The sequence below is a fragment of the Protopterus annectens genome, chromosome 1.part0 (genome assembly GCF_019279795.1).
Source record: "Protopterus annectens isolate FY-2018-M chromosome 1.part0, PAN1.0, whole genome shotgun sequence".
NCBI classification, from domain to species: domain Eukaryota; kingdom Metazoa; phylum Chordata; order Ceratodontiformes; family Protopteridae; genus Protopterus; species Protopterus annectens.
In genome coordinates this window covers 1,530,263,332-1,530,279,995 of record NC_056725.1, presented here as the reverse complement: position 1 = coordinate 1,530,279,995, position 16,664 = coordinate 1,530,263,332, and the positions used below count along the sequence as shown (strand labels likewise).

The window sequence follows — 16,664 nt, the reverse complement described above, 5'->3', positions numbered from 1 at the left end:
CTGAGAATGGAAGGCATGTATTTAAAAGTAACTGTGGGATGTAAAAACAGCAGAGGACTTTTCAGCCTTGATTTGTCAGTGGAGAATGGAAATGGGCCAAGTTTTAAGGTAGTTTAATCAAAATAGACATTAGGCAGATTAATAAGCCCAGAAATTATCAGAATTAAATGGCAAATTTTAAGTAGGTGCAATGAAGGGAACAAATACATGGTGGGAGTGACTATCCTAGATGGAGATTGGAAAGGTTTACCATTGGATGTAGGCTATAGAGAAGGAGAAGTGCTGAGGTATACACTGTTGCAGTGACCCTGTTAGATGACCTTGATATAGCAGCACAGGTGGCTTGAAGTTGTAGACAGGTGATGACATGGGAAGATGGAGAAGAAAGATGCTGTTTGATGAGGGGGAAAAAGGCAAAAAGATGTTGAATGCTAAAAAGAAAAGGTGTTAGCATTAACTATTGAAATTCTTGTTAGCATTAACTATTGAAATTCTTGAATCAAGGTAAGACTTTTAATTTATGCATGGGTCAAGGAAGCTGGAACCCCCTAGCCTGGATTCTGACCCAATGGGCACCTGAAGGCTGTCCCCATATGGGCACAGAATATGGAAAATTCTATAGCTTGATACATATTTTAAGTTTGAACACTTGATATTAAAGTAATAAAGAAGAGGATAGTAAGGCCTGCTGTGGGCAAATAATGGACATATGCTATGGACAAATCATTTCGTGCATGTTTTTCTGAGTATGTCTTAGAAAGGTAAGCTATTCTCTCTGATAATGGAACACAGCATTGATTTATAATTATTCAATTCAATAAATGTTATTTTAGGTTTACATTAATCTAACTCAAATTTCAGCCTCTCATATAAATAATATAAGCAGTATGTAAAATTAATGTGTGCAGTGAAAATATTTTGCATTTCACTCGCAATTGCTATAGTATATTATAGCATCTATTGAGTAATATGAATAGAGACAGACTCCTAGGTTTAGATGAGTATTAGTCTAATCTAAGCTCTGTTTGTATATAGCATGCAGAATATATGAAACATATACAGAATGTATTAAAGCAATGGGTTGTGATAATAATATTTCTGTCTTTTTGCAGTTAATTGTTGTAGGGTCAGTTTTACAATTTAAAGTGATACAAATCAGAACCTGGTAAGCTCCGGTAGAGATATTAAATCATGGTGTTATCTTGTCCTGCACATCTTTAAGGTAACATTGCAAGTTTACTATACTTTCATTTTTTACTTTGGTATATTTGTTGAGTAAGAGAAGTTGATGGTATTGTGAGTGTCTAGGCAATAAGTGTTAAATGATATTGTTTACAACACAGTTAAATAGTACAACACATGTTAAGGCACAAACTTGATAGAGCTGACCCACTCCACTCCATAGTGTATAAATACATGAGTGGGGTCAGGAGTTTAGACAGATTAGATGATGCCATACAAGACAAGAAAGTACATGATGAAGGTCGAATTTAAGGGGGGGGACGTTTGTAGAAGCTGCAAGTTCGTTAGCCAGAACCAATAAGATGAACAACGTCAAAGGGAGGGAGAAGAAAATACCCAGGAAGCAATACTTACGTAGGTGTAAAGGCAAATAAGAATCAGTGACTTAGGTCGATCTTGTCTGGTAGATGTGGGAGCATTGGTTTGCTCATGTGACATGCCCTAGAACTCTTGGAATTCTGCACCTAAGGAGTGGGAGTAAGCAAGAAGGAATGGATGAGGTACAGCTGGGGGAGACTGCATGTGCGCATGCAGTAAAGTAAGCAATATTAAGGTCTTTATTTCTGATATGATAGATGATTGGTTCTGTAATCAAGAGCTGAATCGAGGTGGTCCTGGGTCTGAGTGAATTTCTCCTGAATGTAGAAGTTTGAGTAGGAGACTGTAGAGTTTTGAGAGAAGATCCTTAATATATGGGATGGGACCTTTGTAGGCGTATGGATTACACTATACATTATTTCCTAGTGGCATAAGTGAGTTTATTGCTAGTATTGATTAGTAGATTGTGTATTGTTTTTGCCACTAGTGGGCCTGAATAGGGATGGGGGGTCCTGACAAGAATGAAATAGAGGCAAATAATCTGTAATGAATAAAGTGAAGGCTAAAGTGGTAGACAAAATAGTGAGACAGCATGTTAAGGAAACTGGTGAGAGATTAACAACTGGCATTAGGAGTCTGCAAGATATTGGGGTTGTAACTTGTAAAGACAGGAATGGAGCATGGATGGGGAAATGTTAGAGGTGTAATAGATAATAATAGCAGGATACCTGGAGGATGAGAGAGGTGTTAAACTGGAGAGAAAGGGTCTGGTAGGAGTTTATGACAACTAATGTAACAATGTATTTTCAACCCTAATAAGAGGAGTTGGAAAAGTGGCTAAAAGAAATACCCCAGCCTAAATATTGCAATGCTATAACTCCAGTGGATTCTGGAAAATTAAACATTAGAAGTTCCAGAAAGAAGAAGACAGAATACTTTATTATCTACAAGGGCTTTGTCAGGAAGTTTACTGAAAGTGCAGCTTATATCTGCAGCCTAGCATATGAGATAAAAGAGTGTAAATGCAGCCTGTCATGTAAGCTAAGAGTTAAAATGGCCAGGTGAGAGAAGGACCACATCCTACCTGCCACCTGTGCTGTGCAATATAGGTAAAGTAGCCCAGCCTACCTGCTACCTAGGCTGTGGGCATAGGTAAGTAGCACAGTCTGTCTACCACCTAGACTGCTGTAGTACTACTAGTATAAAGGTTGAAATAGCTGGGAATGAACAGTTATATAGCACCACCTACAGGCCACGTAGGTTTTGTGCTTAGGTTAAATAGCACAGTCTATCTGCCAGCTAGACTGCTGGAGTAGTAGGACAGAGGTTAAAACAGTTGGGAATCAGTAGAAAGTGCAGCCAGTTTACACTTGGAAAATAAAGTAAATAGATCTGACAAGAAATGTAGTTATCAGGAGCATGTCGGTCTGCCAAAACCAATTCTGTGAAAGCAAAGAAACCAATGCCAGTTCATAAAAAACACCTTTGTCAAAAGAGGTAGTTGACTTTTTCACCACTGTTGTGCAACCTCGAAGTTGGTAATTGGTATAATTAATTCTGGGGGTGGGTGGTGTTGGTCCCTGGAAAAAAAAAGTTTCAATGTTCGCTGAAGTTGGCTTCAGCGAACTGATTTTGGTTTATTTGCATTCATCAAAAACCACCTTCAATGGATTGATATGACCCCAGGATATCAGCCTATCTGCCCCCTAGGCTGTGTGCATAGGTTAAATTGCAGAGTCCAACTGCTGCTTAGACTGCTGGAGTACCAGTATAAGCAAACTGGCACCTAATAAGAGAAGGAGATCAGCCTATCAGCCATCTCGGCTATGCGCAAAGATATGAGATAGTCTATCTGCCACCTAGACTGTTGCAGTAGAAGTGCAGAACAAAGTGCATTTAGGTTAGGCAATGAAAGACCAAAAGGAAAGAAGGTCTGGCAAAAGTTGAAGGTGAACACCTTATATGTAACACAGGCTTTGTGCAAAGGTTAATTTGGTTGTGTATTAACTATGACGTAAAATACACTGTGTTGCTAAGAGATTATAGAACATAATAGTGTTATACTGTCTGGCTAGTGGGTGATGAGAGTAACAGAGTCAATGTTTAGACAGAAAAGAGCTTAAGTTAGCTGGAGTTAAGATGTCAAGATTTCTGGGAGGATAAGTTGAGCTGGGTTGGGTGTTTAATTCTGGAACAGAGGCTAGGCCTGCTGGATATCCTTTGTCAAGATCAGAGAAAGAATGTTATTGACAGAAGGCCAGCTGAATTATATAATAGGAATAGTGATGTATTTAGTTTTGATTGGTTGACTACCAGTGATGCAGATTTTATGAGTGGTTAGGTAAGTATAAATGTGATGATACAAGGTGATGAAGGAATGTAAGAGGGTTATCAGAAAAAAAGGAAATAGGGAAGGAGAGAAAGAAATTTTATGAAAAGATTTACATGAGGTAAGTTGAAAAAGACAAATTTTAACTGGGAAAGACCAGAGTTGTGGGCAGAAGATGAGAGAAAGATTACTCATAAGATGATTAGTTCAGGAGAAGTTGTGGGGGGATTAAACATATTAACAATGGAAAATAGGTGGTACAGATGGCTTACAAATCAACTACTATAAACTATTAGGGATAAAGTTGGAAGAATGTATGGCAAATCCTTTTAACAGAATTGGAGCAGAGGGTGTGAGGCAGGAAAAGACGGTAGTGTAATACTAAGGTACTGGGGAAGATGACCCTTGTAAAGTACTGGCCCATTTCCTTATACAATGGTGATGGCAAAAATAATGGCTAGAGTTATGTGGCTAGACTAAATGTCCTCTTACTAATGGTGATGAGGGACAGTCAAGTGGGTTTCATGAAAGGTACATTATCCACACATCACACTACGTCGCTGTTATATTATTGTAAGTCAGTGTGTGAGAGACAGGAGTAAAGGGAACAAGTATAGAACATATGTATGATAAATAGTCTTCTGATTTGGTAAACTGGAAATTTATGTTGGAAATGGTAGAACAGGTCTTGGGGATGGGACAAGCAGCACAGAACATCAGAACACTAGAGGAAACCAAATGATAAAATCATGGCAAACAGGGGTGTCTCAGACAAGAAGAACTTAAGGAGAGGAACATGGTTGTCCTTTACTTTTAGGGATCTTTGTCATTGTTATGTAAAAATAGGTGAGAAAATAGTTTTGATAAAACAGTTGAGGAATTAAGGGGAAATAAGTACTATAAACATGTTGGTTGATGGCTGCATTCCATTTTTGGAAGATGTAGAAATTATGCTGTCCCAAGTGCTTTAGAGAGTTTTGTAGAGAATCAGATCTAGAATATCATATGAAGTTGTTGTTGTTGTGTCTTTCAGCTTTTTCTGGTTAGGGGTCGCCACAGCAGAACTCCGGTCCACTAATGATTGGCAGTAGATTTTTACGTGCTGAGTTGCCAGCCCTGACACACAACCTTCAACGAAGGTGCGCCCATTCACGTATGTCTCCACACAGAAGATGATCTAGCTGAGAATCGAACAGGACAACGTCTTACTGTGAGGCAACAATGCTACCGCAGCACCACCACCGCAGTATCATATCAAGTAGTCCTTAGAAATAAGAGTTGGAAATGATTACAAAGCCAAATAAGTCTGTTTGGTTTGCAGCGGTGAAAGGGAGGGAAAATTTACTTGGGTGCTAACATAGTATCTTACAATGGAGGTGGTAAACAGAAAGAACCGGGAGAAATTGTGGGATTTGGAGAAGTGGATGGGAAGGGAAAATATGATAAGTGAGAGTTTAGAGGTACTATGGATTACTCTGTTACCATTACTGATTTCTTTATCAAGGCAAGCACAGATCTTTGGCATTATAGCTTGGGGGAAACAGATGGTATGTGATAGATTTATTTGGAGAGCAAAAAGAAGTAGGATTGGGAAAGAGAGAATGAGAGTGCGGGAGGTATTGCAGGATAGCTAGTAAAGTTTAAGCAGTCCACTGTGAAGGTAAACATGGAGCAGAGACTTAGGGGTATGGAGAATGAGAGACAAATAGAAAAAGTATGAAAACAATAACATGGATAAGGGAAAAGGGAATATACTTAGTGAACGAGACAGACATTGGACAAAATGTTAAGATGATTGTGAGGCAAATGGTATGACTGAGCAAACTGCAAGGAATTAGAATGTGTAATATTTTAAGTGAATGACAGCAACAAGTTTTTAGGAAGGTGTTAGTGGATTGGGAAGAGAAATGATTACAATATTTAGAGTATTTGAAGAAGAAGGGAAATGACACAAATTAAGACTTTTCAATAGGTAAGAGGGACTTTAGGTTTAAGGCAGGGTTTTGGTTGCTTTATAGAGGAGTGGTCAAAACAACAGAGAGGGAAACTTGTAATTGTTTATGCTTTGTTGATCAAGATAGTCCCACTAGGCCAGTGGCCCCTTTTCAGGGGAGGCCTGAGTTGGTATTCTTATTGACTATGGGAAACTCCTCTATGCTTTTTTAATAAGTGCCATGAGATCTTTTACATATACCAGGCTTGGTTTAATGTCTCATCCAAAGCATGGCATACTCAGGAGTGTAACAACCCCCCCTTTATGCTGCAATGCAGTGTTAGCATTGGAAAATGAATCCAAGCACATGGTAGGCTACCAAAATATAAAAATATAACAATTATTGGTGTGCAATGAGGTTTGTGCATAACATTTTGGATAAACATTTTTTATGTAAAACAAAATGTTAATATGGTCTAATTGACTTCAATTTTGTTATGAAAATGTCAAATATATATTTTTTATTTAGAGAAAATAGTAAGTCAAAAGAATAAATAAGAGTCTTTATCTGAGATATATTCCTCTGATGGAAAACAGAATATTTTACAATGGAGGAGACCAGGCCACTATGTAACAGACTGTCATCAATAATTATATTCAGATCACACATCTGAGAATCATATTTCAACTGATTTCTTCTATAAGCAATTAAAGAAAAAAGCAAAGGGAGATATGATACATGAATGGCATCACAATTTATCACAGTCTTGCTTTTTGAAGGGTTGAGCATTCTTTCAGTTTTGCATCAGCCATTGGGCAGTATTATCTAAGCAGTACGCTAAGGTAGTAAAATCAGTCAGAGATTCAGAAAAAAAAAAGAATGTCATCAGCATATGAATTATAATAAATTCTTCCTCAAGAATGACCTCTTTTAATGACAGCACACACAGTGAACAATTGTAAGGTCAGAATTGAGTCTTGAGGTATCCTTCATGTCAGAGGAAATGAACTGAAGAAATTTGCCATTGACATCACTCATTGTACACAACCTTGTAATTAAATGACAAATTACTTGAATCCAGTGCCTGTAAAACCACAGATAACTCTGTAGTTGCTCCAAAACTATCTTGCAATCTACAGTATCAAGCAATGCTGAGAGATCAAAGAAGGCCAGGACATAACAGAGCCTCTAATTATTGTTATTTATTAAATGTTGTCTCAGAGGTGTGTGTAGGCTTAAAATCAAGAATCTGAAAGAAGCCAAGAATCTGAAAGACCAAGAGATGTAAGATACGAATACAAGTGTGTGAAGTCCACCTTTACAACTACCATTTCAATAGCTGAAAGTATAGAGGCTGGGCAATAATTTTCCAAGATGTTCAGATATGAAAATATTCCAGCCCTTAGCAATGACCTGACTACATTGAAATGGTAGGCTTTTTCAAAATAAGACTTCTGTATGTTAAAGGAATTTATTGGAATATAAAACCAAAACTAGAACAGACCCTGCTGACACCATTAGGTTTGTAACCATCTATGGGCGCAACATCAACACTCTTAGAGACACTATACATACACACTGGAATATTCTATTGGTTAATGATGACTTAAGGACAGTGTTAGGGACCACATGTCAGATTTCATTCAGGAAGGGTAAAACATTGGGGTCACACTTTTCTCATTTTAAACATACTGGCAGTGGGGGTGCCATTTATAAACAACTAACAGATTCCGGGGATAATTTGATTGGTATGTTTCCCTGTAGACATTGTTCATCGTGCCATCATGTTTGTAAACTCAAACAGTTTACCAGCAAAAATACCAGTAAAGTTTGCGATATGAAGTTTGTTGGGAACTGTGGGACTGACTGGGTTATCTATCTGACCACTTGTAAATGTTCATCCTTTTATGTTGGTCAGACATCACGTGCACTTAGAATGTCTGAACACCATAGTGATATTCATAACAGGTAAGAGACCAATGCATTATATAGACATTGTATGATACATACTAATGCGGAATTCCATTTCATGATTATTGACAGAATTACTGGGAATAGAAACAATAAACAGGGATTGCACAGTATTCTAAACAAAAAAGAAAAATATTGGATCATTAAGTTGGGGGGTGCTATTCCCTCCTGGACTTAATGACCACTTGTAATGTTGCATTCTTTATAGTATGCTTTATGGGACCTATTTTACCCAGATTAGGTTTGCACGGTTCTATCTTTTTCTCTCTATTGGAAATTATATTTCTTGGTCCGTATTTATATGTATATTACCTTCTTAGACTGGTGCTGATTTAGTTACAGGCTAACTTTTCTGAACTGATATTTGTATATTATGGAAGGAGTGACTTTTGGTTTTGTAGTGGGCAGGGCTATTTTTCTATTGTTGGGGGGAGGTCTATTTAGGTAGGATTGTGTGTTTTGTTTTATAATGCTTTTCCAGTGATGAAGGCTTTGTAGCTGAAATCAGTATGGACAATAAAAGGATTTAGCCTTTTGGCTTAATCCAAACATTTTTTTGGTATTTGTGCCTTTTTCCCACATGCTGGCTATTCGTGTTCACTTCATTAAAGGAAAGTGTGCCATTGATTTTAAGCTCAATTTCTGTAATAGCAAGTGTAAGGGTTTTAGGAATTATGGTGCAGAGGAGTGGTTGCTAAAGACACAGACTTCTAATGACAACAGAACAGTTTTGCAGTCTACAAGCTGTCATTAAGAATTTACATTCATTATCTACTTTTATTCAGTGGGATGGGATGTCACCAATGGGTCTGTGACCAGTGAGGAGCACCAAATGGATATGCTGCCAGTGAGGGGCACCAAATAGGTATGCTGCCAGTGAGGGACACTGAATGGGTCTGCTGCCAGTGTGGGGCACCAAATGGGTGTGCTGCCAGTGAGAGGCACTGAATGGGTGTGTTGCATTAGGCAAAAAAATCCCTTAGTACAGCTCTGGCAAAAATGTCTGGACTTCGATGTAAACCCAAGCTTCATGCTTTGAAATGATTAAAAATATTGTGGTTATTTAGATTGATAATATAAAATTGTTTAAGATGATGGGTAAGCCGGAAGCATTAGTACTGAAGAGGAAGAAGAAGAAGGAGAAGAAAAAAGAACAGCCATGACCAGGCTTAAGTTCAGTATCTTCAGATTATGGAATTAAAAGAAGAATGCTGTAGATGTCAGATAGAAAGATAAAAGGATTAATGCATTTGGCAATGAGTGAGTGAATGAGTGTTTATATATATAAACACAGAGAGAGGGGACTAAGTTGGCTGTATGGTGTTTTGTGTTTTCCAATAATGATTTAACATTTAGACCTAAAAGTTTTAAGCATGCCATAGGAGGGAAGTAGAAATGCAGTCCTGGAACAAGGTAAAGGATTTGAAAAAGTACTTTAATTTGGGATAGAAATTAGAAATGTCTGATGAAGTGTGCTTGGAGTAATGATCAAAACAAAGCAGAAAGTATATGTGAAAAGTTTTTGAATTGTATTAACAAAGAAAAATGTGAAGAGAGGTAACCAAGGAAAAATGTGTCAAAAGTGAGCAGTAGGTATGTGGGGGGATATAATACATGATAGCTGAGGATAACCCATGATGATTTGGGGAAAGGCTAACCTTTATATTGGGTATTAGAGCCAAAGAGGATAAATGCAGCATAGAGTGAGATCGGATTAATGACTAACAGATATCACTTAAAAAGGTCATTCCAGCAGAATGAAATAAGTAAAATTTGTTAGTTTGGGATGTGCATAGTTACAATTATGTGGTGAGGGAAGGGAAGGCATGTTTGTTTAAAACACTAGAATATCAACATACCGTGTGAAGGAAGAGTTTATAAAGCCTCACATAAAATAATCAGCTTATAGGTGGGGACACTAACATAATGCACTGCAAATATCTTAAAAATTATATTATGAAAAGATCATTATGGTTTCCTGGAAAATAACCTTCTGATCAGATATAATGATGAACTTCATTGCTGGGCTGAGGCCAGACTGGGTTAAGCTGAAGATTCTAACTAAAACATAAAGTGAAAGATAAATATACTGACCTCAGATATACTTACCATTTTTATTGCTTTACAAGCAGAAATAAGAATAAACTCATTCAATTATCATAATGTTCTAATAGCAGAAAGGTTCTGTTAGGAGATGTTTGCTGTCTGATAGACTAAATCAGACTGTGAAGAAATTAGACATTGTCATCTGTACTAGCTTGTCTGGCTGAAGTTTTATACATAATTTCAGATGAGTCTGTGTAATATATGCCAGCATGACTAGCTATGGTACTGTAATTAAATTCTTGTGTATTGACTAATACTCTGTTTAAATGGGATGTTTTAAAAGTTGAACAGTGTTCTTTTACATGTCTAACTGTGCATGTTTATGCAGGAGATTCTAAATACAAGCTGTGTCAGAGTTAACTGATGTACAGATGATGTCATTGGAATGTTTCCAGTTGCTCTGTGTTTACTTTTAGTGATTGATGACGGGATGGAACTTTCAAAACAACAGTTTGTTGATTTTCAAAGAGTGAAATGAAAATAAGAACTGAACAGTTAAGGCAGTTAACCTAGGTTACCAAAGAGCCTGTTGAAGACAGTTGAGATCAGTAGTAGTTGTTATCCAGTTGAGTTCAGTTCACAGTTGAGTAGTAGTTGTGTTCACAGTTGTGTTATTGTATTGAACAATGGATACCCAAAGGACTCACCAAGAACTGTAAGCTTGCCATTGCTCTGTTATGATACTTAGTTTGGATCAGGGACAGTGTTCTTCAGTTGCACAGGAAATTATAGATAATTAGTCAGAGTTTTTCTAAATTTCGGGTTTCTATCATTCAGTATTAATTTCATTTTCCTGGTGATTGAATTCTGTTTATTGAAATTGGTGTTTTATATTTTTAATCATTTTGCTCATTAGTAAATATTTATATTTTCGTACATTGTGGTTGATCAATTAGTATATTCTTTAGTGAATTAAGAGTGCTTATACCTGCTTTAATAATTCCCGGGCCACTCCAAGAGCTTGGCTGCTTTAGGCCATTTGCTACCATATGTATTGATATCTAATTTTAATAACTGGGCACCCCTTTGAAAGGGCATGTAGACAGTCTGATTGGTGGCAGCATTTTACTGTATCATTTAGGGGAAGGAATATAGCTGGAAATCTGTGTCAGGCTTTCCCAGAAGTGTTTGGATGTGTGAGATTCAATTTATTTAAGTATGAGTGTTTCAGAGATCTTAAACTGGGACACATTGCTGTAGACTGTGCAATAAGGAGTTACATTGGGGTGGACAGATGTATACAGTCCAGTCCCAGATTATAGAGCGTGTTCTTGTTGTGCACTTAGGGGAAAATTGTGAAATATTACTCTTGTTTAAGTGATGGTCTCACACTGGAGTCAGTAATGAGGATTGAATTTCCTTTGTTACTGACCCAGGTTAGTAGGGGACGTCACCTATTGGTGGCAGTTCAGTGGGATATTAAGTGGATGTCACGCAGGCTTTTCATAAAACTTGACAATTATGAGATAAATTTACTTGGATGTTTGAAGCATAAATGTAAAATGATAACATTTTTGACAAGGGGATTTCATTTGGAAAGAGAAAAGGAAACACAGCAGGAGAAGGGGATATCAGACACACACAGCAGAGGGAGAAGTACAGCTCGGAAGTAACATTGGCCTGTCCTTCTGTGAGTTCTAACAGTAAAAAATGTACTTTCTTCACATTTTTTTTTCATCTGAAAGTGTACAAGAACTTAGTTCTGTTGTTGTTGGACTGGGGTAATTCTATCTCAGTTTATAATTTGTCTGATTTTAACATTTCTGATGAGCACATGAAATTGTTGAAACTAGGACATAATTTTCATCCCAGTAGGAGGGTGAATGTTACAAAAACTCTGATAGAACTCAAGCTCTACACTCGTAAGTTAAATTTAAAATATATATTGAATGATGTTGGTCATAGTTATTGTAATTTTTTGTCAAAGCCTTCCACCTTTAATCCTGGTTTAGTGCATACTGTAAAAGCCTTTGAGGCTTTCTGTGAAAAAGATATTAGAAATATGTTACAAAATCAAAACAGAAAAGTGTTTTATAGCTTAAACCTTAATGAAAAGAAAGCTCTGAATGAACTTATGTCAATGAAAGATTTATGGTTTATGAAGGTGAATAAGGGTGGGGCTATTGTCATAATGAACTCAACTGACTACATAGAAAAGAACTTTCTTAGCTTTTCCAGTGCTTTTCACAGTTAGAACACAATTTGCAGGGTTATGTAGGAAGTTATTTCTAAGAAACTAAATGACACTAAAATTAAACTAAAATCTTAGAAAATATATACTATAATTTCCTTCCAAAAACAAATAGCTATTTACCAGCAAATATGTTTTTAAATAAGATTATAAGTTTGTATAATTGAAACATGAACCAGATTTTTTAACTGATTTATGATGCTAAAAGTTGCATGCAGTTAAGGGCACTTCCTCTTCTCTGAACATTATGCTAGGTACAAGGTCAGCACAATTATAAACACAAATTACATTCAAATACAGAGAGTAACTGGGAATATTTTTTTAATTGAATGCTGTTAGGAAAATACAATGCACAATAAAGGATTCATGAAAAGGAGTTATAGTACACATTGTTTCTACAGATATCCCTGTTTTTTTTTTTTTTTGTCAAATTACTTGGTAACATGGAATCAAGCTCACCATTAAATTAAAACATGGCATTTACTGAGTTTTTTCATAATAGTCAGTTAATAATCACCATCTTCCAACATTTCATTTTACTGATTATGCATCAGTCACTTCTATTCATGTACTGTTTGCTCAGCAATGTTTCCTCTCATCTGCTGGTTATGTTTTTTGTAAAATCCTTCACTAACCAAATATGTACAGTTCTCACCTTCTATTGTTAAAGGTATTTATCCAGAATGCTTAGTTGATATTTTTTTCATTCTTTTACTATGACATTATTAAAATACTGTTAAACACATGTTTTGCATGACATTTAACACGTTTACTCATGACAATCATTGTTATTTTTAGGGCTGTATAAATGCTGTTTAGTGTATGCTGAAAGCATTGTCAGAAAATGCCATGTCTCACAATGTGCACTATCAACAGTAAAGAAAATCTACATGTAAAGGACAAAGAGGAATTGGTATGGGCCATTTATAAAGTGGTTTTCCTCCGAGTCATGCCAGCAGCAGTTATTTAATTAGCATCATCAACAATAGTGGATCAGTCTGGGGACAGATATAGTAAACAATGTCTATTTTTTCATCATCTCTCATGGTGTCTAAGCTGCTGTATTTCTGTACTCAAACAATATACTTTTGCAGGCCTATGGCAGCATCTTAGGCTGGTATGTGCATGACTGTGCACATATCAGTTGTGTTTTTATATGCCTGGGGCTGACTAAAGTCAGCACAAATAGGAAATCCCCACCCCAAGCCATAACAGCATTCATGTCACACCTTTCACGTCATATGGAATATAAACGGATGCATCAAAGTATAAGGATTACATTACCTGGCTGAAACATAGGAGGGGAAACATGAAATCTGAATAGCAAAATCACATATTTGGATTATATTTTTGATCATCTGATGATGACTCCTTATATGGTGAAAGAAAATCCATGAAAGGTAATTGAAACCATAATTCAAAATCACCCTCTTCTAGCAAGATTTTATAGAAGCTGGTACTGATAGTTGTCATAGCCATGCCTTATTGTAACTACTAATCTAATTTTTTTTTTATATAAGATATTACATAAATTATTCTGCACTCAATAAAGTAATACAAAACAGTAAAACTAGACTTTACCTGGTCCGAAGACTTATTTGCCAGGGCCAAGAGTACGGTTTAGAAACACAGCCACCTACTATTCTTCCAAAACATTTCTTTGGCTGAACTTGAGGTTTTCCACATTCTCTAACAGGAGTTTCTGAGTTGGAGAAAAATCATAGAATACTTTAAATCATCGTTTCTTAACAGAAATTCTTAAAATGTGATTTCCCCAAGATAGGTATGACAAGGTTGATTTAATAGACAGTGTAAAGTACATATACATTGCTTTGCATAAACGGCTAATCAATTCTATGATGTTCTTTTTTGACAAGATGCATGCCACATACTAACGGTTTTCTCATTACGTCTTTGTGTATCTACATCAATCCAGGTAGGGTTGAATAAACAAAAATATAATTCACCAATCAGGGTGATTTGTTAGGATTCAATGTCACATTATATACTGGTTCCAAGTGAGAATTCATATTAAATGGCATCCTTTAATGCATTAATAAAAGAGTATAAACATTTTGTCTTTGCACCTGTAACAGGTATCATATAGAAAAAGAGAAAAGAAACAACAAAAAAACCCTTATGTGTCTTATGAAGTAACTGAATATTTAAAGTACATCATTCATACTGCAGTCAATTTTATCATAGTGACAATAATAAGAAGCTTATTCAGGAAAATCAGTTCCAATCCAAACTGGAAATTTCAAAGTCACAGCTGTTCAGTAAATATAGTCTCTTGCCCGTTAAATAGATCAGACCTTCTGATGTTCTTTTAATGCAGCACATACTTTTGTTATCTGTGTGTAATAAAATAATACTCATTAGCCAAAGATGTAAAAATGCAGAGGTATGTAAATAACATGGGGGAAAACAAATCTAAAACTCGTTGCTACTTATTGAAGAACTGAGCTCCTAATGCAAACAAGACTTTACCCGAGTTAAAATGTAGAACCCCTTTATGATCATCTTCCCCTGATATGGGACATATCTACCATGAGAAGTTGTATGGGGTAAACATCTGTTCTGACATTTTCTGCCAAGTTGATGCATCCTGATCTAAAATTACTTGAATACATTGTCTAAATGGTTATGGTAGCAAACCTCTCTGTGGGGAAGTGTTTCACTGCTGTATCTATCAGTATACTTCATTTATCATTTTGTTATAGTCCCTTATTTATGAACACATACTCTTCAGAATGATGTCCCATTTGAGAGCTTGTTAGAGTCTTGAATATTATGCATATTTGCATTACCTAAATGTTGTTCTTCAGTCATTAATTCCCAAATATTGAGTGCCTCAGTATCATATATTAATTGAAAAGGGCTCTAGGATTCAATCAAGACACTGTAGGCATCACCTAAAGACATAGAATGCGAGTGTGCTTAAGACATCTAAATAATGCAATTTTGGAAGGACAATAACACCTTTTGCAGCATAGACAATGCCGTAGCAGAAACCTCTTGTTTGTTACTCCTAATGCCTACTACATGGATAATGTCCACACTTTTCTAGATTTGCACAAGCACATTAGAATGAATAGGCTGTTGAGTTTACTAGTTTATGTTTTTTGTCTCAATTTTCCCTGTCATCTCTACAGTAGTATCTAGAGTAAGCTGTACTAGTCTTTGGTGTGATTTATGGGGTTGACTGCATATCTCAGTGCTATACCTTTAAATGCTTCACTTGTATGTTTTCTCATGGTGTTACAGTCATTACGTCCAAATGGACATTCAAGAGGATAACTTTATAAAGGAATGCTGTTGTCTCTTTCTTCAGCTATTGGTGTTTTTGTGCCCCCCAGCAATGAACATATTCTAACATCATTCACTCATTCATCTCACCGCTGGCATAATGGTTGACAAGTGAGATACTGTGCTTTCTGATGAATTGCATTTGTGTGTGTATCTGGGAATATAGGACGAGGGGTTTAAGCATGTGCACATATGAATGTGTGTGTGTGTGTGTGTGTGTGTGTGTGTGTGTGTGTGTGTGTGTGTGTGTGTGTGTGTGTGTGTGTGCGTGTGCGTGTGTGTGCGTGTGTGTGTGCGTGCACATAAAGCTTCATAAAACAATACTGGTAATAAACTCCCACATGATAGCTACCTGCTGACTGCATTTCCAAGCTGCTTGCTCCCAAGTCAACTCTTCCTTCACTCCACTGAAGTTACAGCTTAACTTTCTGAAGTAAAGTGCATTCTTAGCACAAATTCATTTGTAACAAATAAATAATTAAATTGCATGGCTCTGAAGCACTGAGGAGTGAAGCCTTGACAACAGCCCAGGTGACTTGGGTTTGATTAATGGTCCAGATATTGGTGGTGCCAGGGGGGGAAGGGGGTATGTGAAGGGTTGTGGCTCAGTCATCACTCTTAGTAGGAGGGGACTGCTGTTCACATGAGGGATCACACTGGTAGGTGCAATTTCATGTTAGGAAAGATGTCATGGTCAGCCTATTGCATTTCCTCTCCCTGATGCTTCATCAGTTATGTGTAGGTAACATAGACTATATGTGGAAAAACAATCATAAGCAACCATTGATGGCTGTTTTGCATGCTGGCTCTTGTAGTCAAGCCTCATCCCTATGATGGAGAACAGATGAGCTAGATGGGTAGGAAGGGCCTGATGCTTCACAGATAGTGGAAAAAATTACCCCAGGAAATCATTAAATTCATGCATTTATGGACCATTGGTCAGAACAGTTTGTGACTATTAATTAATTTTGTTTTAAAGAAATTTAAATAATTGTCTATGTTTATCATATGGTGTTTTTCTGGTATTTATGTAGGACAGTAGAACAAGGATTTCATATACTGAGGAAGCCAACAGAGTGAAACTGGTTTGCAGTATAGATGAGTTGGTTGTTAAATAATTACAGCTCTTTCTTTACCTACTTATAGTGCTGGAAAATGTATGATTTGAAAAGATTTGTTGGTTCTTTACTTATAATGAGGGTAAAGTGATCATCTGTATTCATTTTTTTTGGATGACTTATACAAACATGCCACATCAGACTTC

The 16,664-nt window shown here is 36.6% G+C and overlaps 1 protein-coding gene across 1 annotated transcript in view; it reads right to left on the bottom strand.

Moving 5' to 3' along the window:
- The window catches only part of PLG (plasminogen), a 791,307-nt gene that overhangs the window by 114,939 nt on the left and 659,704 nt on the right, over positions 1–16,664 (bottom strand). Inside the window, exon 14 of the mRNA XM_044067896.1 lies at positions 13,673–13,793. Coding sequence (XP_043923831.1) covers positions 13,673–13,793 — 121 coding nt within the window. The remainder of the gene's footprint in view (positions 1–13,672; positions 13,794–16,664) is intronic.